Source organism: Pochonia chlamydosporia, chromosome 6, assembly GCF_001653235.2.
Source record: "Pochonia chlamydosporia 170 chromosome 6, whole genome shotgun sequence".
In the NCBI taxonomy this organism is placed as follows: Eukaryota; Fungi; Ascomycota; class Sordariomycetes; order Hypocreales; family Clavicipitaceae; genus Pochonia; species Pochonia chlamydosporia.
The window spans coordinates 783,189-809,039 of NC_035795.1; the positions used below are offsets into that span (position 1 = coordinate 783,189).

A 25,851-nucleotide genomic window follows, 5' to 3' on the forward strand; every position below is an offset into this window, starting at 1 on the left:
CTAGTGCGCATCTTTGGGCGCGTCAGGCCTAAGAGAGCGAAAAGAGGGGCAAAAAAGGAGGCAGCTGGCGCCAGCGCCACAAGTACCATCCCCGCCAAATAGTCGCGTCTGGTGACTTTTTAGCACCTTCTGCCTGCGCACTTGTGCAAAACAAGCACCAGCACCCAAGCCAAAGCTGGACTAACCACAAGCCCGTCGTCATTCAACCACACATGCACTCTTTCCACGCCTGCAACCTGGTGAAAATTCTTCGCGCGGCAAAACAATCCCCAACGTCACCCCGTCGACCGCGACATCTTTGCCATCAAAAAAGAGCCACCACAACGCCTTTTCCATCTTTCTTTTGGCAAAAGGCAACTTTGCATGACCCTATTTATGACTTGATCGCTTTTTTTTGCGGTTTTTCCGCTGGCTTGGCGCCGACCTCGTGCACACCGGCACCATGTCGTCACGCAAGGTCAGAGTCAAGAAGTTGAGTATCAAAACTCCTCTTCCTGTGCTTAGAGAGGATCAAATCGATCCTTCTGAGTATGAAGCACTCAGTTCCGAAACCCAAATTTCAACCGGTGTCGAACACGCCGAGGAAAAGGTGAGCCAAATTCCCCCCTATCTCGCTCTCTGATATCACGTGTTGGTGCACGTGATATGGATGTTGCGTATCAAAGGTGCATGTAGAGGAGCTCGTTGCACCAGCGATTCCGTAACAGTCGGCTAACAGATGAACCCCATTCAATAGGAGTTCCATTTGCAAAGTATTCTGAAGGAGACGGGAACCAGCAATACCCAAGAAATTCCCGTACCCCCTCCTCAAGAGAGTGATATCAATTATGATGAACTCTACCCAAGTAACTTTCATCAACCATCCTCATATATTCGGTTTTCTCAGACCGTAGAGGAATGTATCAGTTGCCAATATGACATGAGCACCGAGGATGCCGAATTCCTCAAGTCATACAATGGCAAATCCCCAACTGGCGGCCCGTTGTCCGAGGACGACTTTGAGCGAATCATGGAGGTCTTTGAGGATACCGCGGCTGAGCAGACTCCATTTGCATCGGTAGACAATACTATTGTCGCCTATGACATGATGGTTCCATCACTCAACCACCTCGGTAGCACGACAATACTCCAGCATGCCAAGGCAATCTATGAGTATTGGAGTAACGCCCGCCAGGAGAAAGGCAACAAGCCTTTGCACCCCACTCTTAAATTTGAAATTCACCAGGAAACAGACGATACCGACCCCTATGTCTGTTTCAGAAGAAGAGAAGCCAGACAGACCAGGAAAACCAGGGCTCGGGACAACAAGATTGCCGACACGCTCAAGCGTCTTCGACGTGAGCTTGAAGATGGTCGCCAGCTTGTGCTACTGTCATTTGAGCGAGAAATGATGAAGCGCGAGGTCCTACACATGGATCGGGCCGTATTTGAAGAGCGGGCAAGGTTGAAGCAGATGAAGCTGAGGCTAGGTATCAAGGGCGAGGACGAAGATCTTGTAAACCAAAAGGTAAGCAACGGCCACCACTATTGATCAACCCCTCGAAGCAGCAACAAGATACTAACTTTTGCCCTTATTAGCCCCAGAAGCGAAAGGCCGCAGAACCTTCCAGCGTTCAAAGGCAACAGGCGGCCCAACTGCGGGCACCTGTCCGTTCAGATGGTCGCTCAGTCGAACAGGACCTTGTGTTATTGTCTGACCAATTGGCGCAGAAGGAGAATGAGCTCCGCGATGAAATCGAAAACAAGGTACAGAACCACCGCAGGTGGAACCAGAACCATATCGATCTCACGAGAGAGCCGTTATCACCAGTGAAGGAGCAAGGCACGGAGCTTAAGTTCCGACCCGCCAAAACCCAGTACCTGATGACACCGCCGGCATCCATCTCCTCGGAAGAAATGGATGTGGATGCAGTGCAACCTGAGCCCATGGATATCGACAAGCCACAGCAGCTTCCAGTCTTCCAGTTCAAGGCAGGTGCTGCGGCTTCTCACGATCAGCCACAGACAAACCAGCCCTCATTCCGACGCCGCATTGGTCGTCTGCAGCGGCTATGGATTGATCGTAGAGGAATGGCGACTCCTCCAAGGCAGGATAGCCACGATTATTCCGATCGGTGGAAGTATGATTCTGATGACGATGACGTCGATCCTCCAGTGTACGAAGTCGATCCATTTGATACGCGAGCACTCAAGTTCAGAGCGACGATTCCGCTGAGCCCGTACATGTTCCGCGGTGGACGACCATCGATCGCTCCAGATGCAGCCCATGCTGCGGCAGCGGCGGCGGCAGCCGCAGCAGCAAGTAACAGAACGTTACCACAGCCTCCACCGGCAGCCGCGCAAGCGCAAGCAGCGTCATAGAGGGCGGTTCGGCGCGCGCAGCAAAAGTAACCGGTGATGGATGTTTGTATGATTTGATGTTGTCGAGACTCCTCATAGAGCGGTGGTGTCTTGTTGTGTTTTTTGTCGTTTCTCGTCGCTACTGATGGCGAGAGCATTCCAGAGATCGATTCGGCGCAAGGGCAAATCGTTGCTATATCTTGTAGACGGATCCAAACTGGAACTGTATAGTATATATATATTCGGGGATCGGGGGACTGAGGGATGGGATGGACATTTTGCACGGAGTTGGGAGTTGATAGGTTTGGGCCACCCATTAGATGCAGAGCCGAAGAGCCTTCAGAAGGCAAACAGCGAAAAATAGTAAAACCGGGCCCATTTTGGCCCTCAAGTATTTGTTGCTTCTGGTCTTGTGATGTCGATTGTCAAGTCGGCGCTCAAGGACGGGCTGTTCCAAGTGGCTGTCTGATGCAAGTTCATGGTGGTTGTGACCTAAATTCCAGCGTCAGCGGCCGTCAAGTGCTGCAGCATCAGCTCATAGATAGGGTATCATGTCTAACGAATGATTGAACCGCGATACCATAGTCATCGTTGACCTCAGCGTATGTGACGAAGCTCAAGTGCCGCGTGCGAACGGAATTCAGTCTGCCATGCAACCATTAAGGTTGAGATCATGTGTCAGCAACCAGGCAAGCGACCCAGCTTCCACAGACGCCCAAAATTGCAAACGGCTCATCGTTTCTAGTGTCAAAGCAAGCACACTAGTCCAAAGAGAACAAAGGCAACATTACTGAAAGAGAAAAGGAACAATCAAGTGATAATGCAGAATAAAAAAGGGTTCTATACAGTGTCGGTGATTTTTTTTGGAACTCACTTGTGGCTGCGGGGCCAGAAGGTGCACTTTCTGCGGCGACATGCGAGTGACGGCTTGTGGGGCGCCGTGGGAAGCGGGTGGTTGGTGGTTGGCGGAGATACTGAAGGGGTTTAGTCGGTTTGGTACCCGTACTTGTGCTGGACCCAGTGTCGAGTTGTGCATACATAAAGTTATGCTTTTGCTTGCGACGTTGTTGGTGGGAAGTTGGAATTGTGAATGTTTGTTTCTAGAATGGAGGGAGTCGACAAGGCAATGTGCATGGAAAAGATTGAAACGTGCAGTAGGATTGGCATGAGGACGATAAGAGACATGGAAAGATGTCAAGAAAGAAAAGTTTGCTGCGATGGTTTTTGGTGATGAGATATTCGTGTAGAGACTGCACTGGTGAGCGAGGGACTCCCATAGTGGCGGTACGAGATATACTACGAGCTTGGTAATTATTCATACTGGGCTATTCTTAATAACGCTAAGTGGTCACGAGAACGGGTTGAAAATAAAGTTCTGTGCGGTTCTGGCCTGGTTTGGAGGAGGGTTTATGGTCAGGCGAGGCATCTCTTTGGCAGGCTATGCACAACTGGATCAGAAAGCACACAGAGCGGAATATCTAGTTAATACCAAAATTCCTTTTGGTTAAGAACGGTGTATACAATTATATGATGTGTATGTGGTGCTCAAGCGACATTTTACCTGTGGCAAGAGGCAGAGGCGTTTGCTCAGCATCTTCCTCATTCGCAAGCTTTACTATTTCTTTGTTGGACCGCGAAAGAGGGCTGTGAGCCTCATACTTTGCGGGCGTATTGGTCTAGGAATAGTACCAACGGCCAAAGGACATCCGAAATGATGAGGCGATGAAAGCGGCCGATAGGGAAAAGTTCTGACGTACTGACCGAGACGACAAGGTGATCGGCATGTAACCCCAGAAAAAGTGTGTCTTGTTAGAGAAACGGCTCCCTTTCCGTTCCAATTGATCTGGCTGTACCTTTGGCACCTCCTAGAAAAGGAATATGTGCGAGATTGAAGCCACTGAGCGCGTCACGGACGAGTCCAGAACGGGTAACGGCATGCTGCTAAACATTGTTTTCACACTCATGTTCATCTGACCAACATGCCATATCACCTGCCTGGGCAGACCGGCGAAGCAATCATCATGTTTGCGATGAAATTTTCTCTCTGAATGTTGGATGATAGAAGGCTGTCTCACATAATACTCTGTGTAGCACAGGTAACGCGATGTCGCAAAGTTGTCGACGGCTGCCCGCTGGCTGTCATAGCCTCGTTCATACATCCCTCAGCTGCGTGTTAATGCCGGAATTGTAATCTGGTCTTTTTCTTCCTCTGGGTGAGTATTTAAGAAGCCGATGGATTGTCCTGAAAACCTTCCAAACTCGAACCACTATCAACCACCTTCAACCCCCAGCTGCAGCACACTCACAATAAACTCCTACACCGTCACAATCATCTCCAGCACAAGCAACAACAATCATGTCAGACGAAAGGCCAGGCACCATCCTCAGCCGCCCGCTTTCAAAGCTAGTCAACGCCCCTCGTAACTGGCACAAGGTCGCAAAAGTCCTCAACGTAGGCATCGTCGTTGCTAGCAATGTCAAGCCTTATGAAGCAATGTGGGCTGCCGCAGGAGTCATTAGCACGCTCCTGCTGTGGGTTTTGACAGAGCCAGACATCTTCTTGCCTTCCGTCGCACGGAAACGGTGCAGCAGCAGAGGATCGAGGAGGGATTCGAAGCAGACGCGAAGCATGTCGGTGTCTGTGGCCTCGCGGGCACCGGGAAGAGCTCCTTGATCAACGCTCTCAGGAGTTTGTCTAACGACGACCTCGGTGCAGCTGGGATCCTCGCCGGAAGCAAGCCGGTCGAGCGAGCTAAATACTCGGCCCACGATAGCTCTCGGCCGATCATCTTGCATGATTGTCCCGGAGCGATGGCCACCACCAAAGCTGCCGAGTACTACCACAGCCAACGAATGTATCTTTTCGACACGTTGCTCATTGTTACTGGTAAGAAATAACCCAGGTATGTGCTGCTCAGATTGCTTGTTTCCTGATTCTGCTCCACCAAGCACGTATAACGGACGTGGACTTGCTAACGACCCCCGACAGATGGAGCTTGAACTAGTACAATACTGTCTTCTGAATGGTCAGCCATTCAGGACTGTCCGTTCCAGGTCCGACGAGATGGTGGCTCGAATTCGAGACGAGAAGGGCTGCAGCTTGGAAGACGCAAAGCCGATATACGCAATGGAGGCTGATGAGTCGTGGGCAGGTGAGTTTTCACGTGATGGCGCGCCTCAGAAAATTAGAGAGGAGCTTCTGCGAGGTCATCTTCTTGTCAATAAGAATGACCTGCTGGCGCTTGCGCGTGAGCAAGTCGTGAACTGGCCACAGGAAAAGGGGCAGACTGAGTTACATGAACGTCGGCTCCTCACCCTGGTGTCAAAGGTGGGTACTGGTCCGGCTGAGGGCGACGAGGATATGACTCTTTGACGGGATATAGTAGGATGAGATCCTGCTGCGTTTGGTTTTGATTCATAGATTGACTTTCTTTGATGCCATTGAGTTTGTCATGGTTCGTAAGATTGTATGGAGGTAGAGTCCTAGAAAAGCGTTAGTTAGAAACAAGATTGCAATTTAGATTTAACATACATGCAGTTTATGACTGGAGCAAGCTGGGCAGCTGAAATTGACAAACCGACACTGTTGTCTCTGTTGTGTGTTTGGTTGAATGAGGATGTCGTCCAATTCGAGGTTGCCGATTTGACACAGAGGTTATTGTTGCCCCACCTTGAATTTACAACACTTTGCTTTGCCCCTCCATCACAACCCCTCCAACATTATCATATCAATCTTTTTTCAACCTCATTCCCATACCAGCGTCGCATACATCACCACCCAACATCTAGACCAGCAATCCCATCCCCTCAATACTACATGAAGCGCACCATATAGGCCAATTTCCACCGGCAAACAGCCAACAACCATCCTCAACCCTCAATCCTCGTCCCACCAGACATCATGGCCCCCAAAACAACATACATAGCCCTCGGATGCGAAGGCTCCGCCAACAAACTCGGCATAGGCGTCATCCTCCACACCGCAACCGACACAAAAATCCTCTCCAACCTCCGCCACACATTCGTCTCACCCCCCGGAACAGGCTTCCTGCCCAAAGACACAGCCGCCCACCACCGCTCACACTTCGTCTCCCTCGCGCGGGCCGCCCTCTCCGCCGCGTCCATCACCCCCTCCGACATAGACTGCATCTGCTTCACCCAGGGGCCCGGGATGGGCGCGCCGCTCACGTCCGTCGCCATCGGCGCCCGAACCCTCTCCCTCCTGTGGGACAAGCCCCTCGTCGGCGTGAACCACTGCGTCGGCCACATCGAAATGGGGCGGCACATCACCGGCGCAGAGAACCCCGTCGTGCTGTACGTCTCGGGCGGCAACTCACAGGTCATTGCGTATGCGGAGCGGCGGTACCGCATCTTCGGGGAGACGCTGGACATAGCCGTGGGGAACTGTCTGGACCGGTTTGCGAGGACGCTTGCGATTAGCAACGATCCCGCGCCGGGGTATAACATTGAGCAGATGGCCAAGAGGGGGAAGAGGTTGCTGGATTTGCCGTACACGGTCAAGGGGATGGACTGTTCGTTTTCCGGGATCCTGGCGAGCGTGGACGCGCTGGCGGCGCAGATGAAGGCCGCGGGTGATCAGGCGGAGTATACGGCTGAGGATTTGTGCTTTAGCTTGCAGGAGACGGTGTATGCTATGTTGGTGGAAATCACGGAGCGGGCCATGGCGCATGTGGGCAGCAACCAGGTTTTGATCGTGGGAGGTGTGGGCTGTAATGAGAGATTACAGGAAATGATGGGGTTGATGGCGCAGGAGAGAGGGGGCAGCGTGTATGCTACGGATGAGAGGTTTTGCATTGATAATGGCATCATGATTGCGCAGGCAGGGTTGTTGGCGTACAAGACGGGGTACACCACGCCGCTGGAAGATACTGTTTGCACCCAGAGGTTTAGAACAGATGAGGTGTATGTAAAGTGGAGGGATTGATACATGATGGAAATGAATATAATGAGATAGACATGACATTTCAAGACACAGTACCAAGCGGCAAGTCGAGCGACGAGGAGATTAGTATGTCCAACAAGTGTACATTATACTTTGCAACCTATGTGGCCAAGTCGCCATCTTTTGGCTGTCAATCTCACCATCTATTGACAAATGGCAGCGACTGGTGCCTACTAGTATTTCATCCACAGAGAAGCACTCAAATGCCTCGTATCCCCCATTTCACCATGTGAAACTGAATAATACTCCTTGCTTTGGTACCCATTATACACAAAATATCTATAGCGCCGAATTTTCAAACATATTTATCCATCCATTGGCACCCATGATTAACCTTCATCTGTTGAAGTAGGCTTGTACATTATTGTCGTGACATACTATCGGCCAGTTAGCATTGCATAAAGTCTACTGCATAGTAAACACTGAGCACCCACTTTGTTGTGATATCGTGTCGTTGCTGACACAGCAAGAACATTATTCTTAATGCTGCTTGTTGCCAGATGATTGAGGACGGTATGGTTAGGCATGTTGAGCACAGAGTTGTCGTCTTTCATGAGCGTAGCAGCGTTGAGAATGGGCTTTCCAAGGAATCCGGGTAAGCTAGGCGGCGTCGGCAGCTTCTCAATGGCGCCAATTGCGTTTCTGTATGCCGAGGAATCTTCAGGTTGGTCGAAGTCTAGCAAATACTGAGGAATCTGGCTAGCGTATGTTTCTGCTGGCAGGACGGGTTTTCCTTTCGGCTTCGTGGGTTCCTTGGATTCTGATTCAGCCTGGACTGCAGCGCCATCGGCGCCAGTTTCTGTCTTTGATACACCAGAACCGTGTTTTGGCTTAACGACAGCATCGTCAGGGTTCACTTCTATGTAATTGACTAAATTGTTTCCGAAATCGACAGTGGTTGGCAAGTCTGGGGAAGTTTGCATTATCCCATCTGCCAGGAAACGTAAATGATGTGTGCCTGGAAGAATGTAGACGGTGGTAGCAAAGTGACCTGGCTTTCCTTCACTGTCAAAATATGTCAGCCAAGCGTTCTGGACAAGAAAGGCCAATCGGCACATCTCGTCTGCGACAGAGGAATACTCACACAGGATGCAGGCGCTGCTTGCGATTCCATTGGAAGATGGTGCCAGTCACATAGATTTTGTCTCCCCCGCGTTTCCACTCAATCCTCGTAGGCACAACGGGCCTCGTCTTGTCGACCCGCAACTCTTCAGACTCGTCATCGTCGACTGTTGTAGCACTGACTGCAGAGCTCTTCCGCGTAAGGCCATCAGACGATTCGCCAAGTTCGACATCTGGAAGCCCCTCCTCAGGGGCTAAGATGGGTGACCCGGGTGTGTGTACTTCCTCCTCAATCGGCAGAGGTAATCGTGGGGGTCCTCTTAGATACATGTCCGTAAGGCTATTATTGGAAACGAGGTATGGATCAAAACCGGCCTCCCGAGCGGCTGATATCTGAGCTTCTTTATGGGATCGTAGCGAGCTTGACTCTGTGGGAACATCGACGGGCTTGGTTGGTTCGTCGCGAACTGCTCGAGCCTCGGTTGGCTTTGAAGGAGTTGATATGTTGCTGTGAGGAGAGCCACTCAGAGACGACACAGCTGTGCCAGGCAGGCTCTTTGGCCGATTGACGATAGTCGAGCCAGTTGCTTGGGCGAGGGACGGCTCTGGCGGGGCGGCAGAGCTATGGGCAGCGTGTGAAGAAGTATGATTTCTCGCTTCCTTCCGGTGAGGCAGCAGGTGATGGTGATGGTGACTATGGCCCTCGGCGGGTGTTGATGTTGTGCCTGTCGAGCTCGCCGAATCATTTGGCGGGGCTCCGGGCGAACCTGACGAGCCTGACTTGGCGGCTGTAGAATGATTATTGCCCATGGTCGCTCCTGTTCGTTAATTCCTTTTGGGAGGAGGAGGGGGCCGACTAGCGGGCCGTCAACCGAAATGAACAGGGAATAAGATGAGGTGTCGAAATGTCGCGTGACGATGCAGGTGCCCAGGTATTGGGCAGCTGGTGTGATGCGGGCGGGCGGGCAGTGCGGTTCGATGCGCGGCGGATTTGTGGTTTGCTCAGCAACGATGGCGAATGCCAAATAGTAGCCGGCGGGCTGAAATGATGTCGACCTATTTGGGCCTGTCACTGCCTGCGAAGACAGGGACCCGATGCAAGCGCGCCAATTCGCGTCGTTTCTCGGTCGAACGTTGTGGTACTTGGGCGGCGAGGTGAGGCAAAAGCAGAAGAAGCAAGCAAGCGTCGAGTTCCGGTAGCCGGCTGGGTTTTTGGAACCTAGGACAGGCTAGTGCGGTCGCGGGGAAGGGAAGGAAGGTGGGCTGGTCTGCTCTGCTCTTGCCTGCTATCACCGCCGATAATATGCTTGGCGCCCAATGCACCCCAGACAGTCTGTGGTAAAAACTATTTGCCAACATCCAAGTATACACTAACACATCTTAATATATTGTAGTATATGCTGCGATATGTGATACCTTTGCTAGGTTAAATACCTATCTACCTAGGTACCTAGGTAAGCACCTAGGTAGTTACGACCCCTCACTGTATGAACCAGACTCTACGGAGTACCAGATGGGAAGGAACCAACAGTCGATGTCTTGGCGGGATGGTCCCACTTGCCTTATCAACACATATGAACGTGTCTATCCGTTGCACCAACACAGCAAAGACATTTTGTGCCAGAAGACATCAAATATTCACAACCACAAACATCTGGCTTGGTTTATTCTGAACAAAAGAAAGCTACGCCCAAGGGGGAAAAAAGACACATCCAATTACACTGGCTGCAGGTACGGTCTCTCGAACCGGCACGAATCTTTGTCGGCTTCCTAATCGACAACAATCTATGGCTTGCGCCCATAGACAACATAGAAAGGCATAAATGCATGGACATGATGACTCTTCAGCTCCCCTCGCACTTGACTTATCAAGTCTTGAGCCTCCGACTCTGTGAGTCCAGCAGCAAACAACATCTTGACCGCACCTTCGAGACCCAAGCCTACATTGTGGCCGTTCCATCTGCCAACCTCCTTATAATGAGGATCTCTAGGCCACACACCCACGGGGTACGGGAAAACTCTCTCTGTCACATCGACGAAGCCCTGCGCCACGAGGAGCTGTCTAATAGACTTGATACGAGTTGCGTCGCGTCCGAACCTCGCCAAACCTCTGACAATTGCATGACCAAACTTCTCCATGCCGGATCCCACGCTGGTGCCATCAGACGAGAGGACTTCGGGTGTGTGGTCTTGAAACTCTACCCAGCCGCCTGATTCCAGATGATTGTAGGTTTTCCGCAGCACAGCAGACAAGTCATTGAAACAGGTGAAGAGGAGCCGAAAGTGGATGTAGTCAAATGTCTGGTTATATGTCCACTCGTCGTTTTCTGCGTCTTCCTTTACAAACGAGCAATTGTGGACAACGTCTTTGGGTTGGATGAGGCTAAGGTCGCTCCCGATCACGTTCGATTTGGGATATTGTCTCGCAAACTCAATGGCCCAAATACCCGTCCCTGTGGCGACATCGAGGACGTTTTTGGGCTCGATTGGCGCCAAGGCGAGCTTTCCACCTAACAAGGTGGTGATGGTTTTGTGCTGGATGTCGAGTCTGCTTTGTTCTTCTGCGTCGTTTGGCAGTAAATATGTACCCTGTTTATATGAATGATAGGTACGTCCATGCTCCTCGATTGCGCTGTCGTCCAAAACAGAGCTTCCTGATGACGCGCGTTGCTGCGTGGGCTTGTCAGCCTCGATATCGACGTCTAGCACAGGGTATACTGCGACTTCATCGACTTCATCGGAAACTTCGCTTCCTTCAGCCATGGTTGCAGATTTTCAGAACACAGACATTTGAACAGTCTCCAAAATGAGATTGAGAAAACGAATAGTGCGGGGTGTCGTTCAAGACCAATTGCGCAGACAGGGATTACTGTAACTAGCTTCTAGCACGATTATAGCTTACGCGAAGTGGAAGCGGGGGTAAGACGATTGTATTTATTCTCCTCGTCTGATGCTAGGTTAAACGTCTTTGGCATTGGTGATGGGACGGACAATATTGTACGCCCTGTCGGCCAGGGGGTTGTTGGCAATGTCGAGACTCGAGAGATTCTGCTTTCATTTCTCACTCCCCAGCGCAACGGCGAGATGGACAACTGCCACACCCTGCACCCGAAAATCTCATATGGTTCCTTGTGTGCGGTACAAGGTCTATATTTTTTTTGCGGTTGAGTTTGTGCGCGTGTTCCCTACATCAATGGTTATGACAGGTACAATGAGCGCAGTTTGTTATAAGCGCAACTCTCAGCTTTAGCCAACTCGGGCGAGCATCGAGGCCACTCCACCGGACCAGATACTGCACTGGATCTGAATCTGGACGTTTACGAAAATAGAAGAAAAGTCCGATCGCACCTCTTCTCAGATAAAGTCCGGAGATAATCAACCCTCCGTCACCATTGGTCGCACACATGGCCCCTTGAATCTCACTCCGCATGATTACCCTGCCTCGGATGAGCGATGGCGTGCAAGCTATGCTCGCTCGCGCCATGCACCACAGCTCGTCCCAAATAGGCAATTATGCCAAACGCCCTTCCAACAATGATGCCCCCTTTATTAATGCAAACCAATTGCGCGATGAAATCATGACGAATCCAACTGATACATCTGGGACGCTCGGATGCATGCCAGACGACAGACAGGCTGGCATGTTTCCTCCGTGGAGAGTGGCAGCCTCAATAACCTTTGGCGATGCGGACATCTGTACACAACAATGTGAGCGACTGTTAAAGATGCTCTGCAGAGGAGAATGAAAATCGAGCACTTGAACAGCGATTACATTGAAAATGGCAGATATTGAACAGCAGCCGCTTTTGGCTGATACGGCCAGTGTTTTCTCGACTACCGGCACCACGTACACGTCTACATCAGACGACGCCGTCACAACTAAAGACCATCCATCCCGCTCTATTGAGGATGACGTCCTTCCCGAAACCTCTACACTCGGTCGAAACCTCACATGGACCAGTTCCTATATTCTCGTCATATCCCGTGTCATAGGAAGCGGCATCTTTGCCACGCCCGGTACCATTCTGCAGTCTGTCGGTAGTCCGGGGCTGTCTCTTCTCCTCTGGGTTGTCGGCGCTGTAATCGCAGCATCAGGGTTAGCAATCGCGCTCGAATATGGATGCATGCTGCCACGGTCTGGCGGTCAAAAGGTGTACCTGGAGTTTACATATCGCCATCCTCGATTTCTAGCCTCAACTCTCGTGGCTATAAATGCAGTTCTACTCGGATTCACGGCCAGCAACTGCGTCATATTCAGCCAATATGTTCTCTTTGCAGCGGGCCAGGATGCGGCGAATGACATGTCAAGGAAGGGCTTGGCAGCCGGACTGCTGAGTGCCGTTACGGTTGTGCACGCCGTGGTCCCAAAGTTTGGAGTCAAACTTCAGAACTTTTTAGGGTGGATCAAGATTGGTATCATTATATTCATGGTTCTTTGCGGGAGTTATGTGGTTCTTATTCGCCCAGAAACAAAATCGTCTGTTGATGTGGAGCGCTTGATATCTTTCGAGAAATTGTGGGAAAACAGCAACTGGAACTGGGGTGTTGTCTGCACCGCCTTGTTCAAAGTCTTCTACTCATATGCTGGCTTGGATAACGTGAGTAATGTGCTCAACGAAGTCAAGGATCCGGTGCGGACGTTACGTTCAGTCACGCTAACGGCGCTCTTTACTTCTTGTGCGCTGTACTTTTTGATCAATGTTGCTTACTTTCTGGTCGTGCCTTTGGACGAGATCAAGGGGAGTGGAGAGCTTATTGCAGCCTTGTTCTTTCAACGCATATTTGGAGAAAATGTCGGCAGAAAGGTGTTGCCTTTGGCAGTGGCGTTGTCGGCGGTTGGAAATGTCATGGTTGTGGCATTCGCAATGGTAAGTAATGGTACCATGCTATTAATACACAACATTGACTGATATCACATTTATAGGCACGTCTCAAACAAGAGATTGCGAGACAAGGTTTTCTCCCCTTCTCGGACATACTCTCATCCACGAAGCCGTTCAATTCACCTATTGGTGGCTTATTGGTCAACTATATCCCGTCTTTACTGGTCATAGTCCTGCCACCGTCAAGCGAGGTATACTCCTTCATCCTCGAGGTCGAGGGCTACACTGGTCAGATTTTTGGACTGGCCATTGGCCTTGGGTTACTATGGCTTCGGTATAAACGACCAGATTTGCGGCGGCCCTTTACGGCGTGGAAGTCCGCTGTGTGGTTGAGATTGTTGCTTGGTGTTGGGTTGTTGGCGGCCCCTTTCTTTCCCCCAGCAGAGAAGTATAAAGGCGGAATGTTTTATGCTACATATGCGATTGTGGGAGTAAGCACGTAAGTCAGTACCGGCTGAATCTTCTTGAACTGCAGCTAACAGTGAGCTAGGATTGTGGGAAGTGTTGTGTATTGGTATCTATGGACGGTTGCGGTGCCTAAGTGGAGGGGATATAGGTTGGAAGAGGAGAATACAGTGCTAGCAGATGGAACGACTGTTACGAAATTGGTTCATAGACGAATTAACGAAATGGAATGATTTACAAACCTAGGTAGATTAGAAAGATTGACCACGTACAATATGCCAACTGGAGTCACTTGTAACGTATATACATAAGGACCTTAGTTTCCAACGTGAAGAGCAATGAGTTTATACAACCAACAATCAACAACTCGGTGAAAGCGAATCAACCCAAATAACGTATCTCACCCACCCAAACCATTTCCAAACTCGACACAACTGATTGGCCCCCAGTGACGCGATCTCTGCCGTACCACAATCATGTCCCATCTCCGCACGGATTTGAAATCACACCTCCCTCCCGCGGCTACATAGCCCTCACGCCGCATGACGTCTCACCCAACGCCCTGCAGTCTATTCTTCCGACATGATTATCAATCGGGCGTAAATGACAAGTGGTGCAAGATTGCGTGCTACACGAACACAAGTATATAAACAGCCGTGTCTATTCCCCGCCCAATCCACCGTTCCATCTACAGAAGAATTCAACAAATTTTGTAAACATTGTACAATAGAATTGAACAAATCTTTTAAACATTGTACATTATGGCCGCCGCAGCTGTTCAAACACCCATCATCCCCAACACCAATCCGCAAGTCCATCAAACGGAGCGGTCCACTCCAAAGCGTGATGTGCGAACTATTCTGAATTATTATAAACCAAATGAAGATGGCTCGCCTCCTCATCCTACCTACATAGATCGTCCGGAAACGTACAACCAACCCTTCGAGCCGCATGACATTACGGTCAGGGATATTGCCGGCGAAGAAGACAAGTATACGCTTGATAGGAATGGATTCCAGGTTCATAGGCACGTTGCCACGGAAAAGGACTTTCTAGACGAGGCTCAAATCAAGAGTAACTACTATGCTGAAACGGAACAGCTCCTCAAAGACGTGTATGTATTACCCTCAACACCATCAACACAATCTAACACCCAACAGTACAGGAGCTTCCAAAGTCTTCATATTCGACCACACCATCCGCCGCGCACCGCCCAACTCAAACGGCACACTCCGCGGCCCAGTCCAACGCGTGCACATCGACCAGTCCTACTCGGCGGCGCTGTCCCGCGTGCCTCACCACCTCCCCGACCAGGCGGACCATCTCCTCAAGGGCCGCGTGCAGATTATCAATGTCTGGCGGCCGATCAAGAAGATTGAGCGGGATCCGCTTGCCGTTGCGGAGGCGCATTCCGTGCCGGACGCGGACCTCGTGGTACGGGAGCTGATTTATCCGAATAGAAGGGGGGAGACGTACGCCGTCAAGTATAATGAGGGGCATAAGTGGTTTTATCGGTCGGGGCTGGAGCCGGGGCAGGTGTTGCTGATTAAGTGTTTTGATAGTAAGACGGATGGGAGGGCGAGGAGGGTGCCGCATACGGCGTTTGAGGATGGGGGTGTTGGGGAGGCGAGGGAGAGTATTGAGGTGAGAGCTTTGGTGTTTCATGAGGGTGACGATGGTTTGTGAAGTGAGTATGTGTTTGTTGGGGATGTGAATTGTGGTGTAGTATAGCTTTCAGAGACACGATGTTATGACTTGGATAGTGTTGGAAACTGGGATATTCTGTTAATCTATTGCTTTCTTGATCAAGTATATGAGATGAGGTATACAAATACAACTCACATATCTGATGCTATCGTCAAGCTGATATAGTCCCGCAACAATTCAACCGGCATCCAACGTACCAATAAACTATCACTTCATAACGATCATCATACATCCCATCTCACACCCACTCCATCCCCTCCAAAACACCCTCCATCTCCCCATCCGGATCAACAAGCCTCTCAAAAAACGGATTCTCCTCCTCTTCCGGCCGCACCGTCACCACCGGCACCGGCACCGCCCTCCCCCCATCCACACCCACCATCCAATCATTCCTGAAAAAGTCCACCGTCACCTCAACACCCTCCTCAAACTCATGGAACTGCATCGGCGGCACCAGCAACTTCGGCACGGGAATCTCCCTATCCAGCGTGATGAACGCCTCCGGCATAGGCACATCGCCCCAACACGCCGCGAAGTTCAGCGGCGGAAGCGGCTGCCTATCTATATCCTGCAGAATGTGAATCTTGTCGCCTACGATCTGGATATTCTCATCGTTGAGGACGACTTGCTGGTCTAGCATGATGATTGGTGCGCAGAGCAGCTTCCCGCGTGTGTAGTTTGCGCATTTTTCGTAAATGTTCATGACGTCTACGCTTTTCCAGGGGTTGAAGAGCGGGTATGTGTGGAAGAAGCAGCATGGGTCGTCGAGATCGGTTTCCTCGAGGTGCTCCAGGTCGTATTCATATTCGTCTACTAGGCCGACGAATGGCTCGTCGGATGATTTCTTGACGAGGGTTTCTAGATCGGAGGACTCGAGACGTCGGAAGGATGTGGTTTTGTTATTGAAGGACTGTGAGGAGAGGTATGTCCATATTTCGGATGAGGATGCGAATTTCTGCTTGACGGTGGTGGAGTTGGAGAGCGATTGGAAGGGCTGCTCGCCTACTTTGCAGTTGAAGTAGTCGAGGATGGAAATGGCCGCGTAGTCCTTGACGTTCATGTTGTCGCATTTCGGAAACCAGTAGTTGTACCCGTTTGTAAGGAAGCTGAGCCCATAAAACTGCTTCAAAAGGTACACTGAGTCGGAAGAGTCCTTATCAAGCGCCCAGTGTAAAGAGTTGGCGCGTTCAAAACACTCGTGCGCATATGAAGCGAGTTCTTTGTCAAAGATGCCTTGTCCGGTCATGTAGCATGCTGTGCTGAAAATCTCAGAAATCTTGTCGTCATGCTTTAAATGTTCATCTTTGAAAATGAGTTCCGTCCGAAGAAAAACTTTGTTGCCGTGGAGGAATGGCCGACCCTCGTGTTCGTACTTTTGGTCGAATATCACACACGTCATTTCTTCGACCTTGTTAATATTGACGTCTTGTACACGCAGGAGCGGCTCGTTCTCTCCAGCGGACAAATAAATGAGCAGCGTGTATTTGGAAACGTGGTTCCTCGCCCTGTCGTAGTAAGGCGTGTCGAGATGGTTCTCGAAATTGGCATCAGCCGGCGAAAACTTGTTGCACCGAAACACATAGTTGACGAATTCGAACGAATCTCCCAGCTCGCCCCCCATCGATTCCAGAACACCACTTGTCTTCACAGCTCGCGTCAGAGCCTCACTCAAAATAGCAGAGTGAAAGATGAACCGCTCGCCTCCTCGAGTGCCTTTGTTCAATGGCGCAACATAGAGCGCCAGATCAGACATGTCCTTCAACAAGGCCCCTTGTTGACAATCCAACCTAGCAGTAAAGACCTCCCTGTCATCCTTCGGCTGCTTGACGTCCAACAACCCCAACTGCATAGCATCCACGGCCTCATCTTGCCCCTTTTTCATCCTCCCCTCCACCCACTTATCCAGCGGAACGATATTCTCGAAATTATGATACGACAACTCCGCCGGATCAGCAAAAACAGCAAACAGTCTCGGCGTGCTCATAACCTGCGCAAAGTGCGACACACTCCTCCCCTGAACCTTCTTATCCAAATCCTCCACATACTTGAGAACAGCATGGCTCCTAGACGGATAAAACGACACGCTCATGTCGCCCACAAAAGCTAGATTCTCATCCTCATCCAGAATGTCAACCATCCTGTCGAGAATCTGCCTGTCCGTCTCGCGGGCCGACCCGCTCCGACATGTTGCCAGGAAAAGATTGCGCACGCCCAGAGCAAGAATGAGCTTCTGTTCACTGTTCAGCAAGGCATACTTTGCTGAGGCGTGGGGAGCATCAGCGATGACTTCGTGGAAGAAGGCGACGGATTGCCAGTGCGAGTCGGGGTCCACGGAGGTGGCGTGCAGGGCTTCTATCCGGGGTACTTTGGAGGGAGGGTGGTCATCTGTGTTTTTGCGTTTTCGCGGGATACTGCTTTGTGTGTTGTGTTGTGGATGACTTGGTGGTTCGAGGGGCTGTGATTTGTCGAGTGTGAGAGTATCAGTCTGCTGGGTGTCTTCAGGGTCGGGAGAGAGGGTTCTGCTGGAGAAGGAGCTTGCAGGATCCATTGCGTGTGGTTATATATTGAACATGGTGAGAATTGAAAGTTGTTTGTTGGGAAGTGAATTCAAGGCCATTCATGTTGGTGAAAGTTGGGATGAAGTTGAAATCGTGAAGACTGAACAGGCAGCCAGCTGAGTGTGGCGTTTCCCCGGACGCCATGATTCGCCGGTTTGGGATCTTGGTGCAAGATTGAGGCCATAACGGGAGTACATCTGCAACATGCCTTTCAATGACAGTGAAATAATGTACGAAGCAAATGAAACATGAAATCAAATCCTTTGCTCCAAGCTACTAATTTATGCGCAGCCACATCTTGCCATCTCTGCTTTCATTCCTCCGACTCCGTCCCGCAACAAAGAAGGGTACCTATGTACCTTGTACCTTGCCACAGCTCCCGCGGAGCCGCCTGCAGGAGCCACCCCTTCCCACCCGCTCCTTCCCTCCACAGCCCAATCCAGGGACCACATCCACCCTCAACTCATGATCGCATCAGACGATCCTCACTCACTACTACCACTGCTACCATCTTTCTCATGTCCCATTACCCCTTTACTCCTTACCTTGTAATGAGCGTCTTCTAGTACCATCCCCGTGGTGTCCGCGACATCAACAACTCGCCATGGACGAATCCTCCTCCGCGATCCACACCCTCGTACACATCCTCAAGTCCATCTACTCACTCAACTGGACGCGCTACCTCTCCTACATAGCCGCCACGCTCGCCCTCCCCCTCCGCATAGCATGGATCCCACTCTCCTACGTCTTCGCCATCCTAAAAGCCATATTCGCCCCGGCCGGCTACATCCTCTCCTACCTAGGCGGATGGGTAGCCGCCATTGCCAACTTCCTCGTCAGCCTAGAGGTACGTCCCCCGTCTCACATATACTCGCAAAGCTAACTCTCACAGCCACTATACACATTCGTACGTACCACGCGTAGGCATATCTCCCGCAAAGCTAACAACCCGCAGTTTAGCGTAGCCGCGTTCATAGGCATCCTCGCCGGTATAATCATGGCTGTTGCGTCCGCCATACTAACCACCTATTTCAACATGCAAGACGAGCCTGAGGATACGACGCAGCAGGAGCGTGAGGCACTCACGTACAAGAAGCAGATGTATCTACAGCAGCAGTACCTGAGGCGGGATCCGCAGGGGCTGGAGCCGGATTGGCATTGGGCGGATACGTCGCCGAGGTATAGGCGTGTTTCGGGGCTGCAGGCGGAGACTATTCTTGAGGAGGATGATTCTGAGGAGTGATTTGGGGTGGTTGAGCGGTTATTTTATTTGTTTGAGATACCCGATGGCTTTGCCTGTAATAATAAGACTAAATTCGATGATCAGTCGGTGAGCGTCCAAAAGATGATGAACAGATAAAGTCACACTCACTTTTCATATACGCATCACTAGTTGATTGTCTCATTCCAAACTGAACACCATCTATTCCTGCCGCAGGTATCACGCATATATGTTGAGATATTATTGCCCAATATGACTTGCTGTGTAATAAGACTAATATAGGTTGATTACCCCTTCCGGAACATCCAATATATGACAAACAACATTAAATCATACATTCTATACACAGCACCAATCAGTTAGTTATTGCAAACTAACAACATCTATTCCAAAATTAACCACTGCATACAAGTCTAGAGACTATTGCCACCATACTTACGCTTGACTGTGTAATACAACCAAATTACTTCGCCCAGACTCAGCTCAGCATACAACATCACAAACTCATCAAATTATACACTGAATGCATCACTAATTAACATCTTATTCCAAATACAATTAATTCCTCCTCCACAAGCATACATGTCTAGATATTATGGCCACAAACATATATCTTGCTTGTGTAATAGATCAACTGATTGGCCAAACTAGGTTAACGCCAACTAACATGAAACTCATCAAATCATACACTGCATTCACGTCACAAATAAATCCCATTCTAAACTGGTACCATCTATTCCACTCCACCACTCATACATGTCTAGATATCATTGCTTAATATAGCTTGCCTGTAATGTAAACTAATTACCTGCCCACACTCCAGCTTAACATCCAATATATGACAAGCACATCAAAACATACACAGAAGACACATCAACTCAGGCATCTCATTCCAACTACAACTACCATCTACTTCCACCTCAACCACAGCTCCATATCTGGACATCATTGCCACTCATTACTTGGCTGTTTTAAGACAAATCGTGTTAATCATACCCAGGTTAGCATCTAACCCACATAAACATATCAAACCACACACGGAACGCATCGCCAACCAATCTCATTCCAAACTAACACCATATTCCACTCCACAGCATACATGTCTATATCATTCCCGTCCCATATACTCCATAACTTGCCGTGTAATAAGACCAATTTACTTCGCCCAGACCCAGCTCAGCATAACATCACAACACATCAACTCACACACTAATGCACCACCGCAATCATCGCATTCAACTACAGCCATCTATCCCACCTCAACCACAACATACACATCTGGATATCATTGCCCGCCCTACCGTCTGTACATGTCCCTATCAGCCCTCCTCTCATGAACAGGCGACCGACTGCGACTCCTAGTCCGGCGCTCCCACCGCTCATCCTTGCCATTATACCTCCTCCGCTCATCCCTTGGCCTGTCATCCCTCCTGCGACCGGCCTCATCGCCCCTATACGCAGGTATATACGTATCGGTATCTGCGCCTGCGCCTGCACCTGCACCACCCGGTCCCCTCCCTGGAACCCTGTTCCTTCGGTAATCAGCATCATCTCTGTTACCAGGACGGTCCTGTGGTGGTGGACGCGCATGAGGACCCCTGTCTCGCTGCCATGCCGGACGGCGCTCGTCTCTGTACCGCCCGCCGTTGACGCCGTTTCGACCGTATCCATCACCGCTGTTGAAGCCGGCGGTGGCGTTGTTCGAGTCTGGGCCAACGCCGACGGTGCCGCCTTTGGGTGCAGGCGGTAGATTTGCCTTGCGGTCGTGGAACTTTCTCCTGTCGAGCTCATGGCTCTCTTCGTATGTGGGGATATCCTCTGGTTGCATTGGTAAGGGGGCCATTTTGAAGTAGGCGTGGTCCAAGGCGTCTACGGCGTTGATCCGTGTTCTCCAGTCCAATTTGAGGAGCTCTTTGAGGAGTGCGATGGCACCAGAGCCGTACCTGTGCGTGGTTAGTAACTGGGTGTGGTATGGTGAATTGGTAGACATACTCTCTGAACCGACTCTGCAAGTTTCCAGGACGCGGTCGAGGGTTCAAATGCTCGCCACCGGGCAGTTGCTTCCACCCGGGCATGACATCGTCATTAGGCGAGCCCATCAAGTCCCATATCAGCTCGAGCTGGTGCGGGTCGCTTTCGCCTGCTAGGATGGGTTTTCCCACCAGCATTTCAGCAAATACGCAGCTATTGCAAATTAGCTTTCCTTCTTCTCCCTTTTGCACCCCCCCGTGATGTCAGAACTCACCCAACCCCCCATACGTCGATGGCGGTAGTATACTGTCTCAGTTGCAGCAACAACTCAGGCGGGCGATACCATCTAGTAACAACCAAACCAGTGTAGTCTCGTCGTCCATCGCCCATTGGCCGACCAGCCTGCGGCGTAGGACCATCATAATGCCTGGCCAGACCGAAATCGGCAATTTGCAAGATGCCGTGGTTGTCAATCAACAGATTGGCCGCCTTCATATCTCGGTGGAGGATGTGATTATCGTGAAGGTAACAGAGACCCTGTAGCAGTTGCATCAAGTAGCACTTGATCTGGGCTTCTTTGAAGTGAACCGAGGGATTGTCCAGCAAGCCAGACAAATCATGGTCCATGTACGGCGTGGCCATGTACATGATGGGCTTTTTCCGCTTGTCGGCTGTTCGGAGTGAGCTTCTGCAGAGGTACGTCCTTTGTTTGCTGGGGGTCAACTCACTGGATCGAGATGGATGCTCGACTGCCATGTCTTCCAATCTCAGAATATTCTTGTGTGAAAGCAGCTTGAGGAGCTTAATCTCCCGAAGCGCAGTGATGGGAAACTAAGCAAGTCGTTAGCATTTGGCTCGGGTCGAGAATCGTGTCGCGCGTACGCCGTCTTTTTCATGATGCATTATAATCTTTTTGAGCGCGACGAGGGCGCCCGTCTTCTTCGATCGGGCCCGGTGAACTTCACTGCAGCGCATGGTCAGCAAGCGAATCGGTCTATAGTGCCGTCAACCAGCTAAGCGGGCAGGCAGTGTACAGCAGTGTATAGCATACCCGAATGTTCCCTCGCCCAGTTTTCCTTGTAGCTCGTAGTCGGAGATGCGCGAACAGCCCTGGAAGCTGTGCTTGGGCCGCAGATGGTTGAGGGCAAATGTACGCGGCGAGGTGCCGTCGGGCGTGGTCTCTGGTGGCCGGTCCATGATGGGGAGTGGAATGCAGCGATGCAGGAGATTATTTGAAGCAATGGAGGAGAAATCGTCTAGCGAGGTGTAGATGCAGCGCGTAGGAACAGCGAAGCAATCGGTCGGTGTCAGGATGGTATCGCCGTGGTGCGTGTCGGTCTCTTGATGAGCGCGTTGCACTGGAGATGCAATGCCCAAGAGGGGCCTGGGGATTGACGAGCGACGAATTCAAGCAGCAGTGGTGTATTGTGCTGGGTAATTATGGTTATCGGGATGGGACGATGCTGCGACCGGGCGTTGGACTCGCGGGTCGAGTGGCATGGATAGCCGAAGCGGCGATGACGATGGTAGTGATGTTGATGGATTGGAGTTGATGGTTCTAAAAGTTGAGGCCGGATATGGTCGGGGCGGCAATGGGTACTTAGAGGTACCTAGGAAGATGTGTATATTGTGTGGAGAAATAGGTACTCTATTGTACCCGAAACGGCCTGAACTGAACTGAAGTTGAAAGAAGCAAGTGATTGTGGTCTTTCTGGAGGGCAGTCTGATCTACTTGGACGCTGAGCAACGGACAAGGTTCAAAAAAGTTCGCAAGTTCAGCGTCAACGTTGTCATAAATATTACATTACGGTCGTGTCCGATAATAGTCTGCGGTTGAATGTGTGAGTTCTGCGGCATGCAACTGATGCATCAGGAACATGGAACATGCGATACAGTCCATGTTGGCTTGGCTCTGCTCAATCCATAGAAATCTCAAACCCAGCGCCAATCGACACGACGGCACTTGGGCACTCCAACTCGAACCCTGCCAAGTGACGTATGCACATTTGACCCAAATACCACGCACCTGCATCATGTCAAGTATCTACATCTTTAGGTGCCAAGGTACCTAGGTAGTTTGCATGTTTACAGCACAAGTCGTGAGTGCCAGCAATTGAACCCAAATCCACACAACCACACAAACCACGCACCTTACATCGTGCATTGATGAACTCCAACAACTTCACCTATGCACCTCCATCCGCCAAATCCAAGACAAACATCAACCCAAAACAAAAAACAGACCACATGACCCCATCCACCGCATTTTTAAACTAAAAAAAAAAAAAATCCCATCTCACCCCCCGTAGATCAGATCTAGTTTCCATTACCCCTCGTAAACTCACGCAACGAATCCCCATGGACCTATGACTAACAAGAAACGGGATTTCTCGCCTCCACTCATCTAGACTCGTTTCCAGCCTCCAATCCGCGTGCATGCCGTATCTGAAAATGTTCGGCGGGCCCGCTTTTGCTCGGCGCCGCAGGAGGTCCGTCGTCGGAAATGTTTGAATATATTTGAGTCGTGATGTGAGCGTCCGACTTCACGCAAACTTGGCCTACTTCGCCTTTACCTTTACTTTTCACCTGCAGCGTTACGATTACCTTATTTCAGTTTAACTCTTCTAGCGCTCTGTTACACTTTACATACACTTATACTTTACATTACATTTACACTATATCTTTACATTTCCATTACACTCAAACTCACACCCACATTGACTTTCATCGTACACTTCGTCTCATGCCTCGCCATAAATAACTGACCTTCTGGCCTCATACCATTCCCATTCCTTCAACCTCACAAGTCCATCAGGTAGATCCCACCATATCCCACATCTACCGTTCACTCAGCTAACACTCCCAGTCTCACTCCCAGTCTCACTCTCATCACCGATCAGTCCTCACCATGTCGCCCTCTCAAACCCTCGATCCCACCACCACCACCGCCCTCCCCGAATCCCGCGTCCTCATCATCGGCACCGGCGGCACAATATGCATGCAGGAAGGCCCCGACGGCCTCGCCCCCAGCGAAGGCTTCCTCGACAGTGCCATGGCCCCCCGCCCAACCTTTAACGACATGTCCGGCCTAGACGGTACCTCATCCCCCCCCCAAAAACACCAAAACCATCCCTCAAAAGCATCACTAACAAGCAGCAGTAAAGCTTCAGGCCTACAAAAACGGGCACCTCACCTCCCTCGACTCCCTCCGCACCCCTCCCACCGCCAACCACCGCCACATCCGGTACTCCATCCTCGAATTCACCCCCCTCCTCGACAGCTCGTCCATCTCCGCCACCGACTGGGCGAGCATGGCCCTCTGCGTCAAGCAAAACTACCACCTGTTCGACGGCTTCGTCATCCTCCACGGCACAGACTCGCTCGCCTACACCGCCTCCGCGCTCTCCTTCATGATGAGCAACCTCGGCAAGCCCGTCATCCTGACCGGCTCGCAGGCCCCCATCTTTGCGCTGCAGTCCGACGCCGTGGACAACCTGCTCGGCAGCCTCATCATCGCGGGGACGTACGTCATCCCAGAGGTCGGGCTCTTCTTCCACCACAAGCTGTACCGGGGGAACCGCACCACAAAGGTATCCTCAGCTGCGTTTGAGGCCTTCGCCTCGCCCAACTACGAGCCGCTCGCCAAGGTCAACGGCCTGGGCATCACCGTCAACTGGCCACTCGTCCTTCGTCCAACCAGTATCGCGGAGTTCCAGGTCCAGAAACACCTCGACACCACGCACGTGGCCTGCGTCCGCGTCTTTCCCGGCATCAAGCCCGAGATGATCGACGCAGTCCTCCACCTCCCTGACCTTCGGGGCCTCATCCTCGAAACCTTTGGCATGGGCAACGTCCCCGGCGGTTCGGACGGTCGTCTCACCCACGTCATACAGTCCGCGGTCCAGCGCGGCGTCATCGTTGTCAACGTCTCGCAGTGCGTCTCCGGCTTCGTCTCCCCTGTCTACGCACCAGGCACGCAACTCGGCCGTGTAGGCGTCATCTTTGGCCTCGATCTCACCGCCGAAGCCGCCCTCACCAAACTCTCCTACCTCCTCGCCCTGCCGGATCTCACAAGCAAAGACATAACAGAGCGCTTCTCCCGCTCTCTGCGCGGCGAAATGACGGAAATCGCACACCCGACCTTTTCTCACCCCTCTGCACCTCTAGAAGACACGGCTTCTCGACTGACGCTCCTGGAATCTGCCTTCACAGCCCTGGGTTACGCCATACAAAACGACGAACTAGGCGTCGTTAAGCAGTTACTGCAAGGGGACGGAAGCCAACTGCTCAAGACGGCTGATTATGCTGGAAACACGGCCTGTCACTTGGCAGCTGTAAATGGCAACACGGACATTATGCTCGAGCTCCTCAAACAAGGGGCTAGTGTTCATGAGAGAAATAGAGCCGACAATTCGCCCTTGTTCTTGGCCACGTTGTCTGGAAATGAGGAGTGCGCTGAGCTCCTGAGGTCTGCGGGGGCACATTTGAGCATGGAGGAGATTGAGAGGGGGCCCTTGGCAAAGTACAGACAGGAGAATCGGTAGGCACCTCCAACGGACCGAGAATTGACCCCGTCATTTCTTTGCATCACGGTTACGGAAAAGTTACGGAAAAGTTTGGTTTCGGCGAGTCACTCAGCGTATTTAGACAGTGTGCACAGATGCAGCATTAATCCACACCTCATATACCCATACCCCATAACATGCCGTGTATTCTATCCGTACTACCTACACTCACTCA

At 51.2% G+C, this 25,851-nt stretch overlaps 11 protein-coding genes across 11 annotated transcripts; 7 read left to right on the forward strand and 4 right to left on the reverse strand.

Annotated features, from left to right (window-relative positions):
* Positions 1–442: 442 nt before the first annotated feature.
* VFPPC_09840 (EPL1-like protein) lies at positions 443–2,361 on the forward strand (the record flags this gene model as incomplete). Its single annotated transcript, XM_018288308.1, has 3 exons — positions 443–589; positions 737–1,507; positions 1,579–2,361. The coding sequence occupies 3 exons, from the start codon at positions 443–445 to the stop codon at positions 2,359–2,361; spliced, it is 1,701 nt and encodes a 566-aa protein (XP_018141056.1).
* A 2,335-nt stretch (positions 2,362–4,696) lies between these two features.
* VFPPC_09841 (interferon-inducible GTPase (IIGP) domain-containing protein) lies at positions 4,697–5,713 on the forward strand (the record flags this gene model as incomplete). Its single annotated transcript, XM_018288309.1, has 3 exons — positions 4,697–4,836; positions 4,893–5,227; positions 5,346–5,713. 3 exons carry the CDS (start codon positions 4,697–4,699, stop codon positions 5,711–5,713), a joined length of 843 nt encoding a protein of 280 aa, XP_018141055.1.
* Positions 5,714–6,241: 528 nt separating this feature from the next.
* VFPPC_09842 (glycoprotease/Kae1 family metallohydrolase) lies at positions 6,242–7,285 on the forward strand (the record flags this gene model as incomplete). The annotated part of the gene is made up of 1 exon (XM_018288310.1): positions 6,242–7,285. One exon carries the CDS (start codon positions 6,242–6,244, stop codon positions 7,283–7,285), a length of 1,044 nt encoding a protein of 347 aa, XP_018141054.1.
* Positions 7,286–7,632: 347 nt separating this feature from the next.
* VFPPC_09843 (Snf1 kinase complex beta-subunit Gal83) lies at positions 7,633–9,175 on the reverse strand (the record flags this gene model as incomplete). Its single annotated transcript, XM_018288311.1, has 3 exons — positions 7,633–7,680; positions 7,738–8,308; positions 8,388–9,175. The coding sequence occupies 3 exons, from the start codon at positions 9,173–9,175 to the stop codon at positions 7,633–7,635; spliced, it is 1,407 nt and encodes a 468-aa protein (XP_018141053.1).
* A 975-nt stretch (positions 9,176–10,150) lies between these two features.
* VFPPC_14674 (methyltransferase domain-containing protein) lies at positions 10,151–11,128 on the reverse strand (the record flags this gene model as incomplete). The annotated part of the gene is made up of 1 exon (XM_018292442.1): positions 10,151–11,128. The coding sequence occupies one exon, from the start codon at positions 11,126–11,128 to the stop codon at positions 10,151–10,153; it is 978 nt and encodes a 325-aa protein (XP_018141052.1).
* A 1,016-nt stretch (positions 11,129–12,144) lies between these two features.
* VFPPC_14675 (methionine permease) lies at positions 12,145–13,886 on the forward strand (the record flags this gene model as incomplete). Its single annotated transcript, XM_018292443.1, has 3 exons — positions 12,145–13,233; positions 13,290–13,687; positions 13,739–13,886. 3 exons carry the CDS (start codon positions 12,145–12,147, stop codon positions 13,884–13,886), a joined length of 1,635 nt encoding a protein of 544 aa, XP_018141051.1.
* Positions 13,887–14,414: 528 nt separating this feature from the next.
* On the forward strand, positions 14,415–15,339 carry VFPPC_09844 (methyltransferase; the record flags this gene model as incomplete). Its single annotated transcript, XM_018288312.1, has 2 exons — positions 14,415–14,767; positions 14,814–15,339. The coding sequence occupies 2 exons, from the start codon at positions 14,415–14,417 to the stop codon at positions 15,337–15,339; spliced, it is 879 nt and encodes a 292-aa protein (XP_018141050.1).
* Positions 15,340–15,598: 259 nt separating this feature from the next.
* On the reverse strand, positions 15,599–17,908 carry VFPPC_09845 (hypothetical protein; the record flags this gene model as incomplete). The annotated part of the gene is made up of 1 exon (XM_018288313.2): positions 15,599–17,908. The coding sequence occupies one exon, from the start codon at positions 17,906–17,908 to the stop codon at positions 15,599–15,601; it is 2,310 nt and encodes a 769-aa protein (XP_018141049.2).
* A 614-nt stretch (positions 17,909–18,522) lies between these two features.
* On the forward strand, positions 18,523–19,161 carry VFPPC_09846 (hypothetical protein; the record flags this gene model as incomplete). Its single annotated transcript, XM_018288314.1, has 3 exons — positions 18,523–18,765; positions 18,811–18,825; positions 18,874–19,161. 3 exons carry the CDS (start codon positions 18,523–18,525, stop codon positions 19,159–19,161), a joined length of 546 nt encoding a protein of 181 aa, XP_018141048.1.
* A 1,276-nt stretch (positions 19,162–20,437) lies between these two features.
* On the reverse strand, positions 20,438–22,308 carry VFPPC_14676 (CMGC/CDK protein kinase; the record flags this gene model as incomplete). Its single annotated transcript, XM_018292444.1, has 6 exons — positions 20,438–21,083; positions 21,133–21,324; positions 21,386–21,782; positions 21,840–21,942; positions 21,994–22,075; positions 22,163–22,308. 6 exons carry the CDS (start codon positions 22,306–22,308, stop codon positions 20,438–20,440), a joined length of 1,566 nt encoding a protein of 521 aa, XP_018141047.1.
* Positions 22,309–24,019: 1,711 nt separating this feature from the next.
* VFPPC_09847 (lysophospholipase) lies at positions 24,020–25,655 on the forward strand (the record flags this gene model as incomplete). The annotated part of the gene is made up of 2 exons (XM_018288315.1): positions 24,020–24,206; positions 24,271–25,655. 2 exons carry the CDS (start codon positions 24,020–24,022, stop codon positions 25,653–25,655), a joined length of 1,572 nt encoding a protein of 523 aa, XP_018141046.1.
* Between the last annotated feature and the right edge of the window lie 196 nt (positions 25,656–25,851).